Source organism: Chenopodium quinoa, unplaced genomic scaffold (genome assembly GCF_001683475.1).
Source record: "Chenopodium quinoa cultivar QQ74 unplaced genomic scaffold, ASM168347v1, whole genome shotgun sequence".
Taxonomy (NCBI): Eukaryota; Viridiplantae; Streptophyta; class Magnoliopsida; order Caryophyllales; family Amaranthaceae; genus Chenopodium; species Chenopodium quinoa.
The window spans coordinates 1,605,648-1,628,248 of NW_018742238.1; the positions used below are offsets into that span (position 1 = coordinate 1,605,648).

Below are 22,601 nucleotides of genomic sequence, written 5' to 3' on the forward strand. Positions count from 1 at the left end.
GATTCCCCTGGAAATACCTCATCAGCTGCTGAGGTGTTGAATACCCTAACATAGTCAACCCCATCATCATCTGCATTCACAACAGGGACCTCTATAGCCATAGTAAATGGCTGCTGAGCCTTAAGCTCCTCCTCAACTTCTGGTGCCTCTGCATTTCTCCTATTCTCTTCCTCCCTTAGCCTAATTTTTTCAGCCCTGTTCTTCAAAGTTTTTGACCAACTAGCTTCTGCAGAATGATACACAAGCTAGAGATGGTGTTTCTGTCTCTTCTATGAACACTTCTATTTCATCCTTCCCTTCATTCCACTCCCACATTTTCAACATTGCCTCATCATCAACCAACTCTAACTTACAATTAGTTCTAGGTTTACTCACAAACAAGGTGAAGTATTTAGGAAGGAAAACATTTTGCTTGATTGAATCCTCAAACATGTACTCAAACAACTCCATCAAATTGGTCTTATCAGTGTCATCCACCCTAACATCAAAAGAACCACTTGTAGAACGAACTAACAGCCACAGTGCATTCATCCTAAGAATGAATGATAAACAACAACATCAATAGCATATTGCATCACAATCCAAACAACAATTCGCATACAACACATCAAACTTAACCTAAATAATTCATATTCGAATTTAATAGCATACCAACCAAACTGGCATATATGATCATTGTCGAATAAACCCTAACCCTAACTCAATTTCGGAAAAAACAACAAAATTAGAGCTCGAAATGCAAATCGATAAGGATAGTAATACATTGCGTATGCTTACTCCGGCCAGGTGCGAACTTGGTGCGAAATTCAGTCACGAACACCTTTCTCTCTCTCAAACCTCGTTAAGCTGCTTCTTTGTTCAATCGTAAGCCCCAATTTGCTTTCCTATTTGCAATCTACCTTACACATTTTAGTTTGAAGCTTTTTAATTGATTTTTAGGGTTGAAGTGTAATGGAGAAAAACAGAGAGTAGCTTCAATTGAAAAGGGAAATGGGGGGTCAATTTTTTCGAAGTGGAAATGTGATGTTTGGGAGAGTCAACCCTATCAATGGCGCCAGTTGGATGTATAAAGGCATAATAGTAAATTACCCCAAACGGCAGACTAACGACAGTTACCAAAAAAGGCATTTTGTGTTAATGTACATTTACCAAAAAGTTTTTGGTGGTATATGGTGAATTAAACTTTAACTTAGTGGTATATGGAGAAAATTTCGTAATAAAAATTAAAAAATCTTTATTTCTTGTAGGGTTCACCCAAACATATGCCGTTATACTTCAACTCTATGCCTCGACACACCTGAACCCTCGCAAAACCCCTGCAATCCTTTGTTCGACATTTTACCATTTTTCTAGGGTTTGAAGACCCAATCTTTTTCGAAGAAGATGAAGAATCTCAAGCTATCTTCCGAGATTTCAGTGAGCTTGGAGCTTCAATCTGATGGCGAACAAATACTGTTTTCCGCCATTGATATTGAACGAAATCGCTTGTTTTTTGCTTCTTCTTCTAATCTTATCTACACTTCCCAATTCCCTTCTCACCAAGTAAGCTAACTTTACATTCATTTTGTTCATTATCATCTATTTTTGCTGCTTTTGTAAATTGTTTGATTGTTAAGTATGTTGCTGTTGATTTTGGAGGAGTATAGTATTGAATGATTTGGTTTGTATGCAAACTCAGTTTTCAAAGATGCACTCTTATCAGTTTAGGAGTAGGGTATACGAAGTTATTTTCGGGTGTAGGGAAAATGTTGTCATGCTCCCGAGTATAGTGATGGTTTAGGATTGGATTTTTAAAAAATATTGCCATCCTCCTGAGTATAGTGATGGTTTATGATAAGATTTTTTAAATTTTGTGGTATTTAAAACCGAGTGATCAGGCGATTGTGGGAGCTTCAAAGTACAGTATTGTAATGTAAAATCATATCTATCATTAATTGTGTGAGATGTTTGTGACAGTAAGTTTTGGATGGGAAGGAGGACCGAAATGAATTACTTCCTCCATTTTTATTTAGTTGCAATACACTCCTTTGACACGCATTTTAAGAGCGATATTAAACTAAGTAAACGGATAAATTAATTTACAAAATTTTACCACCGATAAGAAGAAAGGGATAAGTTTTCGGTTTAAATTTCATAGTTTAATTCATTTGTTTACCTAGTCTAATCACCTCCTTAAAAAGCGTGATAAAAGGTGTGTTGCAACTATAAAAAAACGGAGGAAGTATAAAAGTGTATCAGAATTCGTAGGCAGTCTTTGATGGTTATAGTTTTCAAAGAACGGATATAAGCTCAGCAAAATCTTAAGAACCTTTGTGGCAATTTGAATTAATAATTGAACTCAAGTGCTCTGTCTTTTTGTTACTTTTACTATAATTATATTATTTTTTTTCCTCGATAATTGGGTTTCTATAAGGCCCTCTTAGAGAGAGATTTCACTGGGAATTAGGCTGTTTAAGAAAATTTGAAATTTCATCTAAGTCAGTTGATGAGAAGGTTCTCTAGATTGAAAACTTCTGAAAGTGATGATGCTTGTTACATGAATTATATCTCATGCCTGATGTATTCATTTTATATGGGAGCCTTTTTTGATGTATGTATGATATTGTCAGAATGCAAAAGCACAGAGTGGGATTATTTTGTCAGCAGACGTACAATCACTGGATTTAGAAGTTGATGATGTCATCACATCATTTGATTATCTCCTGGAGAAGGAGGCATTGATCATTGGGACATCTAGTGGATTTCTACTGTTATACGTGGTGGATTGTAATGCCACAGAAGTAGTTGGCAGAGTTGACGGTGGTGTGAAATGCATATCTCCTAGTCCGGACGGAGATCTCCTTGCAGTAACCACTGGCCTGGGCCAGCTGTTGGTTATGACTCATGATTGGGATGTGTTGTACGAAAAAGCGTTCGAGGATCATCCTGAAGATGTTGACGTAAGTAAGGACTTCTCTATGATCCTCATAATACATCCCCGGCTGACATTTATTTTTTTAGGTGTTGTTTGCATTGATGAATGTTGCTTATATTAAACTGCGACTTTGTATAACATACTAGATTTTGTCTTTAGCCATACAATTTATTTGCAAGAAATACTATTGGTTATGAGCCCTAAAGTTTATTCTTCATTATGTTATGCGTAACTGTTGATTCAAGAAAAGAATTTGTCAATGTTATTTTTAAGGATGGTGATTACCTTTATGTTTTCCAACCTTATGACATTAGATGTTTAAGGCATGCTAAGGCATATGAAAATTGCCTTGTTGCCGACTTGAACACTATGAGTCCTGGATGCTGAGCACCTATTCTTTAAATTTGCAATTTGTTGGGAATTTTATGGTTGCCAATTCTAAGCTTGTTCTTAATATAGGTCACACTTCTTTGATAGAAGGAAGGCCGAAGTTGAGATTAGGACAATCGCTTAAAAGTGTATTGTTAGGATGTTAACATGAATTTTTTTTTAATACCAGTCCTTTAGCTCATCACTTCCTTGGTGTAAACTTTGCAGTTGGTGTATGCTGCACACCTTTTCTCAATGATTTTCTTAGTTGGCATATTTTTAAATATCTTAGTGATATGCAGGTGAGTCAGCAAACTCTACTTTTTATAGCCATGGAAATCCCATTTCTTGGCGAGGTGATGGGAGGTATTTCGCTACGTTGAGCAAGATGCAGAATTTGAGGAAGATTAAGGTTTGGGAAAGAGATACTGGTTTGCTGCATTCCTCTTCAGATCCAAAGCCTTTTAGTTCAGAAACTTTAGAGTGGATGCCTAGTGGAGCAAAAATTGCAACTGTGTATGATAGGAGAAATGAGAATATGTGTCCATCCATAGCCTTTTTTGAGAGGAATGGATTGGAGAGAAGCTCATTTAGCATTAAAGAGCCATCAGATGCTGCAGTTGAAGTTTTGAAGTGGAATTGTAGTTCTGATCTCCTTTGTGCCCTTGTTAGATGTGAGAAATATTACTCTTTGAAGGTTTGGTTCTTTAGCAATAACCACTGGTATTTGAAACAAGAGATCAGATACTCCAGGCAGGAGAGACCGCAGCTGATGTGGGACCCAACAAAGCCACTACAGCTGATCTGTTGGACTTCTACTGGTCATATTTCTGTCTACAATTTAATATGGATTACTGCTGTTATGGATAATTCGGTAGCATTAGTCATTGACGACTCTAATATACTTGTGACCCCTCTTTCCCTTTCTTTAATTCCACCACCCATGTACTCATTCAAACTAATATTCCCAAGTGCTGTCAGGGAAATGGCATTTTATTCTAATAATTCAAAGATCCTATTGGCTGCCTTTCTGTCGAATGAAAGCTTTTGTGTTGTGGAGCTTCCTGCTCTTTCTCTTTGGGAAGATCTAGAAGGGAAAGAATTTGCTGTTGAGGCTTCGGTTTGTGAAATGGCATTTGGATCTCTTTTGCATCTTGAATGGCTAGACTCTCATCTACTTCTGGGTGTTTCTCATTTTGGGTTCAATCATGAGAAATATTTGTCCCAAGCTTCATCAAAAAAAGACCATATGGGTTACCAATTGGTGGAAATTGGGGTTCTTTGTTCAGAAAATCATGTTCCAGATTCAGTTACTTGCTCAAGCTGGAATGTGAAAATTTCCAACCAATTTTTTGTGCAGAAGCTGGTGATTAGTATTGCTCCTAATCCCGCCAATAGTGGTTCAGCATTTGTTCAGTTTAATGGGGGAGATGTTTTTGAGTATGTGTCGCAGGCGAGCATGCTCCAATCAACTTCTGGTCCTCACTTTGAGAAATATAATGCAGTGACTCTCTCATCATCTTGCCCTTGGATGACTGTGGCTAATGTAACCAGTGGTACAGAGTTGAGGCCTTTGCTATTTGGACTTAATGAGCATGGTGTGCTTCATGTAGATGGAGCAATATTATGCAACAATTGCAGCACCTTTTCCATATACTCTAATTCTTCTGATCAAATCATTACGCACTTAATCCTTGCAACTAAGCAAGATTTGCTTTACATTGTTGACATCTCTGATGTTTTAGCTGGGAATGCTCTGGTAAAGTATGAAAACTTCATGCGTGTTGCCAGCAAAAGAAAGGAAGAGGAAAGTAGAAATTTTATAAACATCTGGGAAAGAGGTGCTAAAATTGTTGGCGTTCTTCATGGAGACGAAGCTACTGTTATACTTCAGACAATTAGAGGAAACTTGGAGTGCATCTATCCTAGAAAATTGGTCCTGACCTCGATTACTAATGCTTTAGTGCAAAAGCGATTTAAGGATGCATTACTTATGATAAGGCGGCATAGAATAGATTTTAATATTGTTGTTGACTACTGTGGTTGGCAGGCTTTCCTCCCATTTGCTTTTGACTTTGTAAAACAGGTAAATAATCTAAGTTATATTACCGAGTTTGTTTGTGCCATAAAGGATGAAAATACAACTGTTAAGTTGTACAAGGACTGCATTTCATTTCCTTCTTCTGATGAGAAAGATGTGCATACTGGATTACTGGGGGATTTCGATCATAAGAGCAAGGTATCTGGTGTCTTGTTGGCCATTAGAAGGGCCCTTGAGGAACATGTACCTGAAAGTCCTGCCAGGGAGCTTTGCATCTTGACTACTCTTGCACGAAATGATCCTCCTGCACTTGAGGAAGCTTTGGCAAGGATAAAGATTACTAGAGAAATGGAACTATCAGGCTCTAATGAACAAAGAAGAACGTCTTATCCCTCTGCTGAAGAGGCTCTCAAACACCTATTGTGGTTATCTGACGCTGATGCTGTGTTTGAAGCTGCATTAGGTCTGTATGATTTGAACCTTGCAGCTATTGTAGCATTGAATTCTCAGAGGGACCCAAAAGAATTTCTTCCTTTTCTCCAGGAATTGGAATGTATGCCAACTCTTTTAATGCAGTATAGAGTAGACCTTCGATTGCGGAGGTATGAAAAGGCGCTGAAGCACATTGTTTCTGCAGGGGAGACCTATCATTCAGATTGCATGGCTCTTTTGAAAGATCAACCTCAGCTGTTTCCTCTTGGACTTCAGCTATATTCTGACCATTCAAAGAGAATGCAGATTTATGAGGCTTGGGGTGATCATCTAGTTGATAAGAAATGCTTTGAGGAAGCTGCCATGACATATTTGTGCTGCTCCTGTCTGGAAAAATCTCTTAAGGCTTATCGTGATTGTGGTCATTGGAGTGGAGTCCTAACTGTTGCTGGTCTTCTGAAATTTGATAAAGAAGAGGTATTGAAGTTGGCACATGAGCTTTGTGAAGAACTCCAAGCCCTTGGTAAACCAGCTGAAGCTGCCAAGATTGCTTTAGAATACTGTGGGGATGTTAATTCTGCTATCAGCTTACTAGTAAGTGCTAGAGAGTGGGAGGAAGCTCTAAGGATTGCATTTATGCATAGGAATGATGATCTAATCACAGAAGTGAAAAGTGCATCCACAGAATGTGCTGGTATCTTGGTCAGCGAATATGAGGAGGGGCTAGAGAAAATTGGGAAGTATCTTACACGCTATTTGGCTATCCGACAACGAAGATTAATGCTTGCAGCAAAGCTGCGGTCTGAGGAGCATTCCGTGAACGACATTGACGATGATACCATATCAGAAGCTAGCAGTAACTTCAGTGGCATGAGTGCTTATACTACAGGGTATGTTGAATCAGTAATTTATTGTAATATATATACGTGCTTCACTGTTTGTCATGTTTTTAACAATTTCTCGTGGCTGCATATTTTTTTTTTCCTAATTATTTCCATGCTAATTAGAATATGTGCTTTACTGATTAGTCATGTTTCAAAATATTTCTCGTGATTATAAATTATATTCTTTCTAATCATGTCCATACAATTATTGGTTTTGCAAATTCAGAAATGTTGGTCTGGTTCTGTCCTTTATTTGTTTACATTTAGCATTGCTGCTTGCTCCTTTATTTTTTCTTTGGGAAGGGGAACTTGTTATGGTTTGAAGTGTTAACTCATGCATTTTAGTGGCTTGGAGCACATATATAATCTGTATATAACGTGAAGATGCTTGTAATTGTTTTTTATAATAAGTTTTATATAATTTGACATTGAACTAGTTTTCAACCTCTTGTTAGAAAAAGGTTTGTCAAGCTGGTAATGGCTCTCTGGCGAATTCATTTTTCCTCAATATTTACTTGCTCCGTAGGGGAAGTACAATTTTGTTTTTGGAGAGGAGAGCGATAGAGTGAGATAAGGAAGTGGTCCCATGGCGAATTCAGTAAGGTTGTGTATAACTCCCCCGACTGAAGACGAACACCTTTCTAGAGATAATGGTGTAAAGTTGTGGTATAATATAGTTTTTTAGGCTACTCTCTGACTGCTTCCTGCTTGCCCTGTACTCCAACCGAAGTTAATTTATTTTATTCCTTGTCTTTAAAGTTAGATCATTGTGGGTGGTTTAAATAGGATTTGGCTGCTAGGTGGAGTGCCATTGTATATTGTTTTTCTGACAAACTTTCATTAACCGAATAGACACTTTATTTGTGAGAAGAATGCTGTGAAGAAACTCATAAGAACTTGTATTTTTTTTTTAAGATCTCTTAGTGGATAAGGTCTTTATGTTCTTATTTTTAGGTTTAGACTAAGAATGTGACATTTCCTTAATGAGACAGGGGCTAGATATTCAGTGAATTGCTGGATGGATGGACCTTTCAGGACTTTGGATAAGTGATATTTTGTAGTGATTGCTCATTTGTCTTGTAAAATGATAGAGTACATGGTGTTAGTTTTGTGGCTCAAAATATGTATCTGAAAAATGAATTCTAATAGAAAATAAGAATGCTGTAAAATGGTAACATTTAATATTGAGAGGAACATATGTCTAGACTATTTTATTTTGTATTTTGCCTTCGCCTGTCCCCTTAAAGATTACTATGGGCTGTACTACGTATTCGGCCTGTATGCCTTGGGTGGTCTGGCTAGGCCCAGTCCTCTTGCAGCGTGCGTACTGTGCCATGCCAAAATTTTCAAAAGGGCGTTGCAAGTATGGCCGAAGCCCTCATGTTTCCGTGTTGTGCTGTGTTATGCTTGTGTACCAAAACCAAATATAACTTAATTTAGCTTGCTTTGTCGTATCGATTCATGCTATGTCGTGCCTTGTCATGCTTCTCCAAAAAAACCTAGTCCATGGGCCGACACAACATCTCGTTCCTACTTTGTGATGTGTTGTGCCACAAATCAGCCTGGCCTAGTGTCATATTTACCTCTATATTGCGTACAATTTTCATCTCCAAGTCATATAATCACTAGTCGTGATTAGGGGATTTTCCCCCACCAATCACCATCTGACAAGTGGACCAATCAGGTTCCGCCATGTGTCCGTCACATGGGCCAATAGGAGCCTGCCACGTGTCAAGCAATGATCCGTCCACCATGGACCAATTACGACACGACACGTGTCCTTCCCATGACACCTGGGATAACCGGTCACCTAGGCCCAACTTCCGAGGGAAGCCCAATCAGCCTAAGGTTAACCTAAACCTAGATTGGCACGTTTCCCGAGGTTATAAATACCTCCCTTAATCCTCATTAAGGGGGATTACATGCTGAACACGCTAAAAAGCAATTAAACACTCTCACCTAGAGAGACCCAATCACTTTAATTTCCGCATTAATTACTCCTCAAACAAGTACTAACTTGATCGTTGGAGGCGGAGCTCCCACCACAAGGAGTCTCCGTTTGTTTTGCAGGTACAGGCGTCCGGTTCCAGTCTCGGAATTGTAACTCTCCCGCAGGACATCAGAAAACCCCGAAACATTTGGCGCCGTCTGTGGGGAGAGTACTTCTGAGATGGCATCCACGTCTGTACCGACTTCTGAAGAGAGGCGTCCCCTAGACGACCCTCAAGTTCAGTCGGACCACGATACTGAGAATGAATTTGAAATTGAAGCTCACACAGCTTCAGACGGGACCCTAAGGGCCCGACGTACCCGTCATACCGAAAGGAGGGAACGGGAACATCTTCAAACTGGAAGTGAGCCAGCAGGTGCACCGCCTGTTCGGCAGCAGCCAACTGATGGGTCTGCTCCTGTCACAAGGAACGAACTCATGACCTTCATGAGGGACTTCAAGGGAGAAATTCAAGAGTTGATCAACAAGAAGCCGCCTGGTCTGGACAAGGAGCAGTCGGCTAAGAAACCCTCCACTTCACTGAAGAGGAAACCAGTTCAAGGGCGAGAGGCGACCCCTCATCCTAAATCTAGGAAGTGGGAGCCTCCTGCCCTTGATTTCACAAAATACCGTTTTCCTACTCCAGGAACTAGGAAACCTGTTCGTCATATTCAGGCGGACGGGTCGAGGAAAACATACACAGACGCTCGGCTACTGCTAGAGCAGAAGAAGAGTGACCGATTGTCAGAGTCGGCCTCTACTTCAAACTTCCAAGACAGTCTGCGAAATACCTCGATGAGGCATACTCAGTCGTATCATGAGAGTCAGTCAGGCGGCACCTCCCGTCAGTCCGGCTTTCATAGCGACGCGGTACCAAACTTACCGTTTGTACCGCAACAACAGTATTTTTTACAGCCACCTCCGTTTGGTGGACATGCAACAAGAAATGTCCAACCTATGGAATGGCAGCTACGGTTGCTTAGACTTGGTGAACAGCCGTCGGCCTTCTCCAAGGAAATTACTGAAGCCGCTCAGCCGGCCAAAGTGAAAAATGTATTAGTAGGCGCCTATGACGACACTACTAACCCAGAAGACCATCTGATGGCATTCACCAACCTGATGTACCTTGAAGGGTTGGATGATCCCACTTGGTGCAAGTGTTTCCCAGCGACTCTCAAAGGAATCGCACAACAATGGTTCGGCAACCTGCCGACTGGTTGTGTAAATAACTTCAAGACGCTTGCTTACTTATTCACCTCCAACTTCGCCATGAACATCCCTGCGAAGAAGACGACCCTTGATTTAGGAACAATTCAGCAGGGCGAGAAGGAGGGGCTTCGTTCTTACATCAGGCGGTTTAACCTGATGAGAATACAGATTCAAGGGTTACCGGATGAAGTAGCCTATACTGACTTTTTCAGAGGTCTCAAAGACGGGTCGACCTTCAAATTTGATTTGGTCCGAAAGAGGGTGGCGACTCTTCAAGAGGCCTTGATTGAAGCGGAAGCCTATATATAGGCGACTGATCTTTGTGGTACGGTAAAACAGTCAGACGGGAAAAGGTCTGACAAAAGAGAAGGACGACAGAAACAGTCGTCAAACAAAGACGAGAAGAGAAAAGAGGTCTGGGCGGCTGATTCCTCTAAACAGCCGGCCCAGAAAAAGAAAAAAGAATTCAAACCACTCCCCAAAGTATGCGTTTAACAAGGATAGCCAATTTATCCTAAAGGAAATCAAGGGACGGATCTCAATTGAGAAGCCGGTCCCCATGAAGGGTTCTGCAAACAACCGGAACCAAGAAAAATTCTGTGATTATCATGAAGATGTTGGTCATCACACCAATGAATGCATCAGTCTCATGCGGTATCTGGACCGCCTGGCTGAGCAAGGTGATCTTGACACTTATGTCAAGAAATCTACGGGGAACATTTCCTCAAAAAAGCAGTCGGCCAAAAAGAATCAACAGGCCGACAGCTCCGATACAAATGATGCAGTCGTCTACACCATTGCAGGCGGCTTCTCAGGAGGCGGCCCCACTATTAGGGGCAACAAAGACAATATCAGACGGTTAGATGTAAATTCCGTTCACCAAGAACGACCCTCCAAATATTCATTTCCTGAGATTGTCATCACTGAAGAAGATCTAGGAGGGGTACGAGGGCCGCATGACGACCCCATCGTTATTGAATGTAAAGTGGCCAACCAGAGAGTTGGCCGAATCCTCATAGATACCGGAAGCTCCTCAGATCTCATCAGTAGCAAATGTCTGTCGAAACTAAAATATCAGACTGATTGCATACATCCGGCATCCCACCCTTTAGTATGGTTTGGAGGAGGAGTCGTCCACCCAGTGGGACGAGTGGATTTACCCATCCGCCTGGGCGAAAAAGGGGAAGGACGACACATGGTAGTCCGGTTCCTGGTAGTAGACGAACTCTCGGCCTACAACATGATTCTGGGACGACCCTGAATAATTCCAAGGCTGTTATAATCCCATCTCTTATGTTGCTCAAGTTTGAGAGGGATAATGGAACAGTCGGGTCCCTAAGAGGAGATCAGAGGATGGCCCGAGAGTGCTATCTCTCGGATGTCAAGCCCACTGTTATGGCCACTGGGTCGAGTGGTGGAAAAACAGACCTTGACAATGTCAAGGAGAGTGCGCCTGTTCAAGAAGCAGGCGGCAAGAAGAGAAAGGCATCCTAGACAGAAACTCAACCTGGATGGATCCAATCAGGGCATATCTGACAAACGGTACCCTGCCGGATGATCATCAATAGGCGGCAGCACTAAAAAAACGAGCAACCAGTTTTGAAATAATAAAGGGAGAACTTCACAAAAGGGGGTACCTTCAACCCTTCTTAAAGTGTGTTACTCCAGAAAAGGGACGAGAGATTCTAGACGATCTTCACTCTGGTTACTGTGCTTCCCATATAGGCGGTAGGACGCTTGCTCAACGGGCAAGGCGGCAGGGCTACTTTTGGCCTACTTTAGAAGCAGATGCGATGGTGATGGTGAAAAAATGTGACAAGTGCCAAAGGTTTGGCAAACTAATTCACCGTCCGGCTACTGACCTCACTACCATTCATAGCCCACTACCGTTTGCTAAGTGGGGCATGGATATTCTGGGTCCATATACGTCTGCTACAGGCGGAAGGAGGTACATACTTGTTGCCGTCGACTACTTCACTAAATGGGTAGAGGCGGAGGCTGTAAAGGGAATCAAGACGAAGGATGTAATTTCATTCATTCGGAAAAATGTCATCACTCGGTTCGGGGTTCCCATGTCTATGGTTTTTGATAATGGTCCCCAATTTGAGACGCCTGTTCTCAAAAGCTGGTTGGGTGACCAAGGAATTGCACACTACTTTGCATCTGTCGGCCGTCCACAAGCAAACGGCCAGGTAGAAGCCTTTAATAAAATCATCTCAGACGGTCTCAAGAAAAAGATTGAACGAGCAGGCGGCCTATGGGCGGATGAATTACCACATGTTCTCTGGGCCATTAGGACGACTGAAAAAGGGGCGACTGGAGAAACTCCATTCCTCCTAACTTATGGTGCGGAAGCTGTTCTTCCAATAGAACACTACGAGCCGACTCTTCGAGTAATGCTATATGACGAAGAGGCTAACTGGGAAGCCATGCGCCTGGCATTAGACTCACTTCCTGAAAGGAGGGGCAATGCTGTTTTGCGCCATGAAATTTACCGCCTGAGAATGACTAGATCATACAACAAAAAAGTACACAGGCGTCCATTCAAAGTGGGGGACTTTGTACTTAGAAAAATGGAAGCAGTTGGTAGGGCTAATGAGTCTGGCAAACTAACTCCCAACTGGGAAGGACCCTACCGAATCTGTGAAGAGGTCAGGGACGGTACCTACCGTCTGGGAACACCAGACGGACAACCGTTGCCTCGAACTTGGAATGTAGATAATCTTAAGAAATATTTCTTTTGAATGATGTAAATAGTCAAGGGCTACTTAATAAAAGTTTGCATAATATTCAATTTTGTACTAAGAGGGGCATGCCTGCTGACAAACAGTCGGCTACTCTCCATGTTTAATTTTTACTTACTTAAGAGGGGCAGGCCGCCTATACATTTACAGTCGGCTACTCTCCATTGAGTATTTTACTCTATCTTCAGAGGGGCATGCCGTCTGTACCTTTACAGTCGGCTACTCTCCATTGAATATTTTACTCTATCTTCAGAGGGGCATGCCGTCTGTACCTTTACAGTCGGCTACTCTCCATTGAGTATTTTACTCTATCTTCAGAGGGCATGCCGCCTGTACCTTTACAGTCGGCTACTCTCCATTGAATATTTTACTCTATCTTCAGCGGGGCATGCCGCCTGTACCTTTACAGTCGGCTACTCTCCATTGAGTATTTTACTCTATCACCATAGGAGCATGTCGTCTGGACATATAGTCGGCTACTCTCCATAGAAGAGGGCCGACTGGTTCCAAGGCACACAGCCACCCCCCTTATACTTAGCTAAAAAAGATTAGGGCCTGGCCGACCCTGTGCCTAAACAGGCGGCTACCCTCCTTTTACTTAGCACCTACGTTCACCAAGAACTAACCAAGGCCACAGGCCGAATGATCAGACCAGGCGCCAAGCCAACTGATCCAATCTTCAAAACTAATACGACCTGTCCCAACATCATAGCAGGCGTCCGGCGGCATCCCTCCGGATGAAATTCGTCGTAGAGAGCAGCTCCCTTTTGGGTGGAACATTGCTCTATAAACTAAATACACGGCACCTACGACTGCCCCCAAGGGCAACCACGTAGCCGTTTTTGAGACAAGGATAACTCTATCACTAACCAAACCAGTGGTAGCAGTTGACATCTGAGTCAGATGACCGCCTGTATTACTTGGGATAAATGCAGGGGGTACCTCTTGAGTTAATAGCCAACAAACATTGGCGAATCAAAAGGTTCAGCCGGCCTCCGCCGCCTGGTACCTTTACTACTCAAGAAGGAGTGACGGCGACTGGGTAACTCCAACGTTAACTCATAGTCACTCTCTCAAACTTAGTATGGAGCCTAAAAGGTATGAGTCGTCCGCCTGTTTTTAGCAAACAGGGGCTCTCAACCACTACTCCTGCTAGGTTAACAACCTATGAGTTAAAAGCCAACAAACATTGGCGAATAAAGGGGAACAACCGGTACCAACCGCTTGATACCTCTACTACTCAGTTTCTTGGCGACTAGGTAACAATCATGTTTACTTGGTCAAACCACTTTCCTACTTGGTTAATTTTATAAATGACAGGACCGCCTGCCTAAAGGGGATCCAGTCTTTAAAATGGTTCGAATACCGATTGGATAAATGGCCGACTGATCGTCTAGCCAACCAGTCGTCCAGGGGCATAGGTGACGTGACTAACTATCCGTACCTGTCTGCAACTATCGGCCGTGTAAAACAGTCGGTATAGTGTACAATTGGATATCAGAATATTCAATACTTAAATAAATTTGAAGCAAAACAAAAAAAAAAAATTCATTAAAAAGAAGCCGGTCATTAAAGACCGGCAAAATATTCAGAGCCCCGGCCCCCTGGCCGGGTAAATACAAACAAACGGCACGCAGGCCGTGGAAAGAAGACATAAAGCTTAAGAAGGGGGCAGGTCTTCAATATTAGCAGCTGCCGCCTGGTCAGCACTCTTCTTGCTGGACTCGGCTTCAGCTGCATCCTTCTTTGATGCATTACCCCCAAGCGGCACAAGCGCCACTACCGGCTGCTCCTCCTCCAACGCTTCCTCCAACGCCTCTTCCTCAGCAGCCGCCAGGATCTCTTGATTATATGTATCAGAACACTGGCGGTACGTTTTTTCCCATGAGGCAAAGTCGGCATTGGGGAAGAGGCGGCCCCAAGTCATGCGCTGGATTTGAGCAGAGTCTTCCATCATCTCCCGGACCAACTCTTTCTTTTCTTGCTCGGCCTTTTCTTAGAGCTCCTGAGTAAGACTCTTCTCCTGGGTCACCAGGCGTACCTTTACGCTCGCCAAGGATTTCTCCAAGGTTTCGTATGAGGACATCTTTTGGCGAAGAGGTCTCAGCTCGGCCTTGAGGCTGTTGATGGTCGCCTCCAGCTCGCTATTCCTCTTCTGGGCCGCCTCTAACTGAGCCCGGATAGCGGCGGTAGCCTGCGCCTGATAATAAAGAATATCAATGGTCAGAACTTCATTTTGGGCAATTTGAAACATTGCCTTATCACAGTCAGAGGCGGCCATAGCTTTTGCAGCCTTTACCTCTTTGTTCTTCCGGTCAAGCGGCTTGCGAAGGCCGTTCACTCGGAGCAGGGCCTAAGTAAAAAGGGGGAACATGCGTCAGTTTCCAAACAAAAAGAAAACAGGCGTCCTGGAATTCAAATACTCAAAAATATGCTAAGTATACCTCAGCAAGGACCCCTGCAATCCCGTCTAGGTCAAGGGTGCCGACACCCCTGACCGCCTCCCTTTCAGCTGGAGGAACGACCTTGATCATAGACTTGGCCACCTCGACCAAGTCAGGCTCCTGAGGGCCGGCTGCATCAAGCATAAACAAACGGATTAGACCTAGTAAAGAAGGGAGCAAGTCTAAAATTTACAAGGATAATTTCATACTTCTAAGTGGCCCAGCTGGAGTTTTAGAAGAAGTGGCCGGCTGTTTCTCAGCCGCCGCATGTTTCCTGGCAGAACCAGGAGAGCTCGCAACAGTCGTCCTCCGGGCCTTGGGGTCCGGCTGTTGGGAAGAAGAAGCTCTTGGAGCGCCCGTCTAAAAAAGAAGAAAAGAGTCAGTATATGCATAAACACAACTCCAAAAAGAGGGTGAAAGGTTCGAAGCCCACCAAGGGTGCCCCCTTGTTGGGGGAGTCGGTGGAAGACTGTTGCATGATGGAGGCCCGCAACATGGCCGCCGCAGTCTTGGAGGCGATAGTTTTGCTCATGGCGTCCGCTGCAAAAAACAAATAGCAAAGTTAATAAAAGTCATAACAAGAAATGCACGGAACAACAGAGTATTCGACAGGCCGGCTACCTCTTGAGCACCGACTGCTGAGGCCACAGACGGCCAAAAAGTACTCGTCGTAGAGCCATTTGAAGCTCGGGACGCAGTGCAGGGGTACTTGCTCTCGTACCCCTGAAGTAGAGTTCACCTTCGACTCTACTTTGAAGAGTCCTTTATCTAGGATCTCTTTCTTAGCCTTGGGGGGACAGGCGGCATGCTGCGGCCGCCTGCAAGAAGGGGCGGATTCCTGTTCCACCTGTTGAAGCGCTTGTTCAGCTCTGTGTCTGAACTCTCAATGATGAGGAAGGTGCTCCGCCAGTCCTTCCATTTGTTTGCTTTACCTCTCGTCATGAGGTAGCCCCTGTGGCTCGTCAATTGATACCAGCCGGTACCGCCTGCCTTAGGGGTCCGGCTGAGGTAGTTCATGTGGGCGAAAGCCTCGAAGTTCGGCTCCACCCCGTCCAGTTCGCACCCAGCCACATAGCCGAGTACGTTGACCCAAGAGTTCGGGGCTAACTGCCATAACCCCAACACATACCCATCCAAGATCCGCTGAACAGCCGGATGTAGTGGGAAACGCAGCCCAGCCTTGATGGCCGCCTCGTAGCAGCCAAAGCAGGCGCCATCATAACTGGTACCAGCCGGCCAGACGACTGTGTCCTCTAGATCCGGCACGAACACTAAAAAGTCGGGGCCCATTGTGTGGTTTGCGATAAAGCTCTCCACTTTCTCTTGCATGGCCGTGATCCGGCCCCGAGGTACCGTGCAGTAGTAGGGGGTATTTTGCTCTCGGTGAGAGGCAGATGGCTCCGCCCAATCGTCCCCCTTCTCAACTGCGTGAGAAAGCCTCGCCTCTTGTAGGCGACTGTTTTTCTCTTCTGTGTCCAGGGAAGCATGGCCAGAAGAGCTAGACTCGGAATCGTCCTCTGACGAGTCCGAAGAGGACGACTCCTCCCCTCTCCCGGAGGGGCCCGCCTCCTCTCCTTTAAAAGGAGCAGGAGAGAATGAAGAATTGTCAACTGTGAAATGGGAAGGGGTCACTTTGATTCCTCCCTCAGAACAGCCGGCTTTCAAGCCGCTTTGTTTCACTTCCACATCTGGCGCCTGGTCAGATGTTTCACTAATCGGCACCCTGTGGGATGAGCCGTCTGAGTTTGAGATCCTGGCAGTCTTTTTTGTTCTGGCCATCATGCTCTGCATAGACACAGATACAGTCGGACTTTGTATAAAGGGCAAAGATGGGTCCAGAAAAGGGCAGGCGACACTCCTAGTCCTAGATTCAGCCGTCCCCGGTGACCGGCTGATCACTAACCTAGGTCGTGTCGTGTGCTTCCTTGGTGCCATTTCAAAAAAGAATAAAGTAAAGAGAAAATTAAGAGTAAGAGAACCGACGGTTACCTGAACGAGTGACGATTGATGAAGTTCTGAAAATCCTTTGCAGTCGGCTTATCAGAGCAGGCGGTAGGCAGAAAGGGTCCAAAATGTCAGAGCAAGTTCAGGGGTCCGAATGTTCTCTCACAAAGTTTTCAAGTGTGAAAATGACCGAAGTCAACACTCCTTTATATAGGCGAAGTGAGAAGGCGAAGGGTCACTTCCAGAATTCAAAATTTTGGCGGGAGAATCTCTCGGCCTCTCGCCGACTGACACCTGTAGCAGGCCGTCGCCTGTTACAGGGCGATACCTGTCACGGGATTTTTCCCCACCAATCACCATCTGACAAGTGGACCAATCAGGTTCCGCCATGTGTCCGTCACATGGGCCAATAGGAGCCTGCCACGTGTCAAGCAATGATCCGTCCACCATGGACCAATTACGACACGACACGTGTCCTTCCCATGACACCTGGGATAACCGGTCACCTAGGCCCAACTTCCGAGGGAAGCCCAATCAGCCCAAGGTTAACCTAAACCTAGATTGGCACGTTTCCCGAGGTTATAAATACCTCCCTTAATCCTCATTAAGGGGGATTACATGCTGAACACGCTAAAAAGCAATTAAACACTCTCACCTAGAGAGACCCAATCACTTTAATTTCCGCATTAATTACTCCTCAAACAAGTACTAACTTGATCGTTGGAGGCGGAGCTCCCACCACAAGGAGTCTCCGTTTGTTTTGCAGGTACAGGCGTTCGGTTCCAGTCTCGGAATTGTAACTCTCCCGCAGGACATCAGAAAACCCCGAAACAAGTCGCATGTTCATCATCTATACTATGGAAGCTATTTTGTGGGTAGGTTAATTTTGTATTTAGATTGGATCATTGGAAACTATTGAAGCTAAAACAAAAAATCTACGCTGAAAGGCCTTTTATACTTTATTGTCATAAAGCTAGTAGTGCATAATTCTTGATATATACTTCCTCCATTCTTTTTTAGTTGACACATTTCTTTTATCATATTTGCCAACACACAAATTCAATAATTAATATATCTAATTATCAATAAGTAAAAATAATACTACCTCCGCCATGAATATCTGCAACAAAGGACAATTGGACGGACTCCTAGGTAAAACTTTTAGGGGAGTGTTAATTGAGTTTTGGTGGGTTTAATTAATGAGAGAGAAAGGTAAAAATACAAAATTACCCATATGATGATATATATAAACTAAACATTTAAGTGTTGAATAATAAGGGTATATTTGGTATTTGTAGTGTGAACACAAATATTTGTAGTGGGTTTTAGGTAGTGGGTAATAGGTGATGGAGGGGACCAATAACCAAAAAGTGGGTAATTAATAGTTAAATATTACCCAAAAAGGAAAAAAAACAATTTGTTGCGGATACTTCAAGCATCCAAATTTGGCAAATGTTGCAGATATTCATGGGCGGAGGTAGTAAAAAGTTGAATTATGAAAATATGCGTTGAGACGATTCTAACAAGTTCCTACATGACTATGTTATATCATACTATAAATCATAAAAGCTATTCAAAGTAGCGTTTGTGAATAGTGTCAAAAACGTTAACTAAAAAATGACTGATGTATTTCTTTATATGAATTGCCATACTTTTATTTGTGGAAATGTATGCCTCACTTTGCTGGCGTATTTGTGCCTTTAACTCTAGGACCTCTATTGCGTTATGGGGGTGAAGCTATAGAGGGGAAATTTAGCCATGGCCCTTGTCAAACTTGAGCTATTACGGAGTACTTGTTATGAGTTACTCCTGTTTCAGGAATTACAGCATGCTGACGTGGATCAGTTGGTTTGTCCTTATCATTATGAAATGTCCTGTGTGACCCCTGATTAGTTGTAAGTTTGAATGCTTATATGTGTTTTTGATATTGTAGACTTTTTTTCATTCTGATACCTTCCTCTTTGGCATGTTTCCATCTCGATGCCCTGATATTGCGAATATATACCCTAGAAATTTTTTGAAACTTGCATTCATTGCTTGTCAGTTAAAGTGTAGGAGACAAAATTAGAGTTTTACTGAACTTTAGGAGGTGGAATGAAAATTTCAATCGTCAGTACTAAAAATGAACTTGGGATAATTGTAAGTTACTCTTTCTATATAACTCTAGTATTGCCCCCTTGCCTTAGAGCTTGGTCAGTTATTGATCAAAATACAATGAAGTGGTGCTTTCTCCAGAAATTGAATGACAAGGGGTTTTCTGAAATAAATAAAACATTACATTTATTTTGAACACTAGGCTTGAAGTCTCTCATTTTGCTTGTTTGGTGATACAATGTGAATGAACATGAGCTCTAATTCTTTCATAAATTAAATACTTAATTCCTATGTTGATGCATCATATGTGGCCATGTCCATCTTTCTTGGGCTATCTTGTTGTTTGTCACTTTCTTACAATTTATTCTAGTTGCTTTTTTCTATTAGCATCCCTCTGCTTTAATTTTATTCAGTGTAGTTTTCTTATGATGTTCAACATTGGCAGGACGAGTAAGGTTTCTACTGCTTCAATCACTTCTAGGACTTCCAGCAGGGCAAGAGAAAACAAGCGTAAGAAAAATAAAGGAAAGATTCGTGCTGGCAGGTATTCTATTTTTATATCTTAGGTTTTCGTGCTCTTTGACTCTCTCGATAATGATAACACCCTGGCTATCTGATTTAGCTCCCTTTATCTTACTGTTTTTTCATTACCGACAATTTTGTTACCTGAAAACCTTTATGATGTAGCCCTGGCGAGGAACTGGCTCTGGTTGATCATCTTAAGGGTATGGCTATGACCATAGGTGCCAGGCGTGAGCTGAAATCATTGTTGTCCACCCTTTTGATGCTTGGCATGGAAGAAACTGCTCGGAAGCTGCAGCACATTGGCGAAACATTTCAGTTTTCTCAGGTGGCTGCAGTCAAGTTGGCTGAATATGCAAATTCCACAGAAATTGTAGATGACCAGACATATGCTCTGGACTGTTACTTAAAGAAAGTGAAAAATGAAGAATGTGATTCAGAACCTTTTTCCTGGCGCTCTAAGATATTGATTTTACCATAAAAGGCAAGTATCAGTGAGTACTTTAAGGTTGATCTCATGCATATACATGTTGGGGGTAAATTCAGGATTCTGGACATGTTTTGCTATTTTCCATTAAGGCCTAAGTATTTATGGTATGGAGCGAACTTGAAGGACAACCCAAAGCGAAGAGTGGAGCAAACTTAAGGTGGAGAGAGTAAAAAGTAGCCAACATAAATCAAGAGAAGGAATGAATATTTCTGTCTCCCATATATTTTAAAGCTCTCCATAGTCTACACTATGAAGTTTGATTATTTTTCTTTTTTCTTATCTTGCTTTGTTTGATAAATGTTGAAAAGGTACTTTGTATTTAAGATGGTAGTTAAACTCTGAAAAGCTAAATGCTAGCTGGAGAAGCTAACATATTACTCAGCCTGACACAACAAATTGCATCTCTCACATGTTAGGCCACAACACTATGGTATTGTTCATGTCAATAACGTGTTTGTGTGCTGATGTAGTTCCTCTTAGTAACTTCATGTTGGGTCAAGGCCATGTTAGTATGCCATATTAAAGAGTTCATCCTAGACTAAATATTTTTAATTTTTTTATTTGGGAAGTTTCTGTGTTTTGTAGACCAAGAAATGTGAATATTGGAGCTTGTGAGTTCATTGATGACTACTCAAAGTGGATTTGTTGTACGTTGTAACCCCCCTAGCCATCTAAATTCTATCTCTTGATGGTTGAAATTTGTATCCACTATTCATCAAATAGTTGCATTATCCTGCATAGTGGCTCCATTCTTGCCTGATCCTCGACAATAGAACCATATTAGATCCCTCTCACTATTTCATTAGCCGGGAATTAGAAATCTAATGTGGTGGAAGCTTTCTGTTGTTGATTTGCTTATGAAGTTATGATGATTAGGGACCTAGGAAAACATATGAGACATTCTAGTGGGCCACTTTAGGCCTCTTCCTTAAGCTTCCATAAGGCAATGATGGCGTCATTACTGTCCTACCTGTGTTTCCTAATAGATTTGTTAGCTTCTGGTCAAATGATACGCTGGTCACATCAAAATTGAGACTGCATGCTAATTAGTCAAGCTGTCTGGAAGAAATACGCCTTTCCAATTATGTTAAACAATTTATGGAGATAACTCAGCTAGCTTGCCATTTTTATGAGCCTCTGCACTGAGCATCTAATCCTACTCTTTTGTGATGTCTCATTTGGTTTATGCGTTTTAAACTTCCATCTTTTAAACATTGTTTATTAGCATATTTGCTTTCTTTTAATTTAAGTGAAAATGTGTTTTCAATCACTTGGGAGCAAGAAATTGTTCAAAAAATGGTTTCAAGTACACTGCAGAATGAGATTTTTTTGTTACTGGGAGCAAGACGTCTAACATATATCTTATGTCGGTTTATCTAGATAGTGATTGTGTATATACCCTGAGTAAAATCTAGATGCATTGCCAGCATTGCTCATTCAATGCATTGACAAAATCTAGATGCATTGACAACATTGTTCATTCGATGCATTGACAAAATCCAGCTGCATTTTACATTTGATTTCTGGGTATATTTTACTCCTGCTTGGAAATTTTGTACTCATAGTCATATGAATCACATCATTAATTTCACTCTTTATTTGCATGTACTTGGTGGTTGGCATATTGATGTTAATTTGCGCTTTCAACTTTTCACAAACCAAGTTTTTTTCAATAAGAGTATTATAACTTGGTTTTTTAAATTGCAGTTAAAAAGTTGGGAATGGTCATTCTTCTAATTTTCTGACTGGAAGCCTGGTTGCGGAAGCAGCAATGTCCAGAAGGGTGAATTTGGACTGGAACGAAGGGAGTATTCATGTAATCTAGTAACGACCGGTTTATGAGTTTTATGATTTACTTTGTTCTATAATGTTAAGAAGCAATTGTTTTATCAAGCCTGTCGGCTTCATGAAGCAGATTGAAATTTCTTGGAATCATTGTTTTCCTACTGAGATTTTGTAGCATCAAGCTCTGGTATATTACAATTGAAAGCGTAGCAATTGCCTCATTTGTTTTTGGCTATTTTAGTGGAGCTTGTATCATTTCTTAATTTGTTTTTGTTTGGAGCTTGAATTTCATCAAGTATAATCATATCTCTCAGTTATTACACAGGTCATTTACATTATATCATTTTTTTTTTTCCAGCAACTATGAAATTTTGAATGAACCTTATGACTATGACTATGATTTGATTCATTTCTGTGGCCTTCTGGAGTTCTGGAGCCCTATGACTATGCTCACAATTATAATAAACTCGAAGAGGATACAACCACCAGTGATTCACAACTATGGTTTAAAATGAAAGTAATGCTAATTGAATGCTAGAGAGAGAAAGTGCTAGAGAGAGAAAGTGCTTCTTTCTTGCCGCCATTTTTGTGCTGCGATTTTGCTTGTTTGGCCATGGCCAAAGGCAGAAAAGGGAAGGCGAAGAAGAAATCTAATTCAAAATCTGGCTCTAAATCTAAATCTGGCTCTAAACCTAAAGGTAAGAAGAAAGATCAACAGGAGGCTAGATTGAGGGGGAAG

The 22,601-nt window shown here is 42.2% G+C and overlaps 1 protein-coding gene across 2 annotated transcripts; it reads left to right on the plus strand.

The window, feature by feature from the left end:
• The first annotated feature begins 1,234 nt into the window (after positions 1-1,234).
• LOC110735340 (elongator complex protein 1-like) lies at positions 1,235-22,191 on the plus strand. 2 transcript variants are annotated; one of them, XM_021915517.1, is made up of 6 exons: positions 1,235-1,542; positions 2,610-2,943; positions 3,586-6,646; positions 19,511-19,609; positions 19,753-20,071; positions 21,785-22,191. In XM_021915517.1, exons 1-5 carry the CDS (start codon positions 1,384-1,386, stop codon positions 20,066-20,068), a joined length of 3,969 nt encoding a protein of 1,322 aa, XP_021771209.1. In that variant the 5' UTR covers positions 1,235-1,383; the 3' UTR covers positions 20,069-20,071; positions 21,785-22,191. The 2 variants fall into 2 exon arrangements, with proteins under 2 accessions (XP_021771209.1, XP_021771213.1); XM_021915521.1 differs by lacking the exon at positions 1,235-1,542 and having other exon boundaries at positions 2,672-2,939.
• Positions 22,192-22,601: the final 410 nt, after the last annotated feature.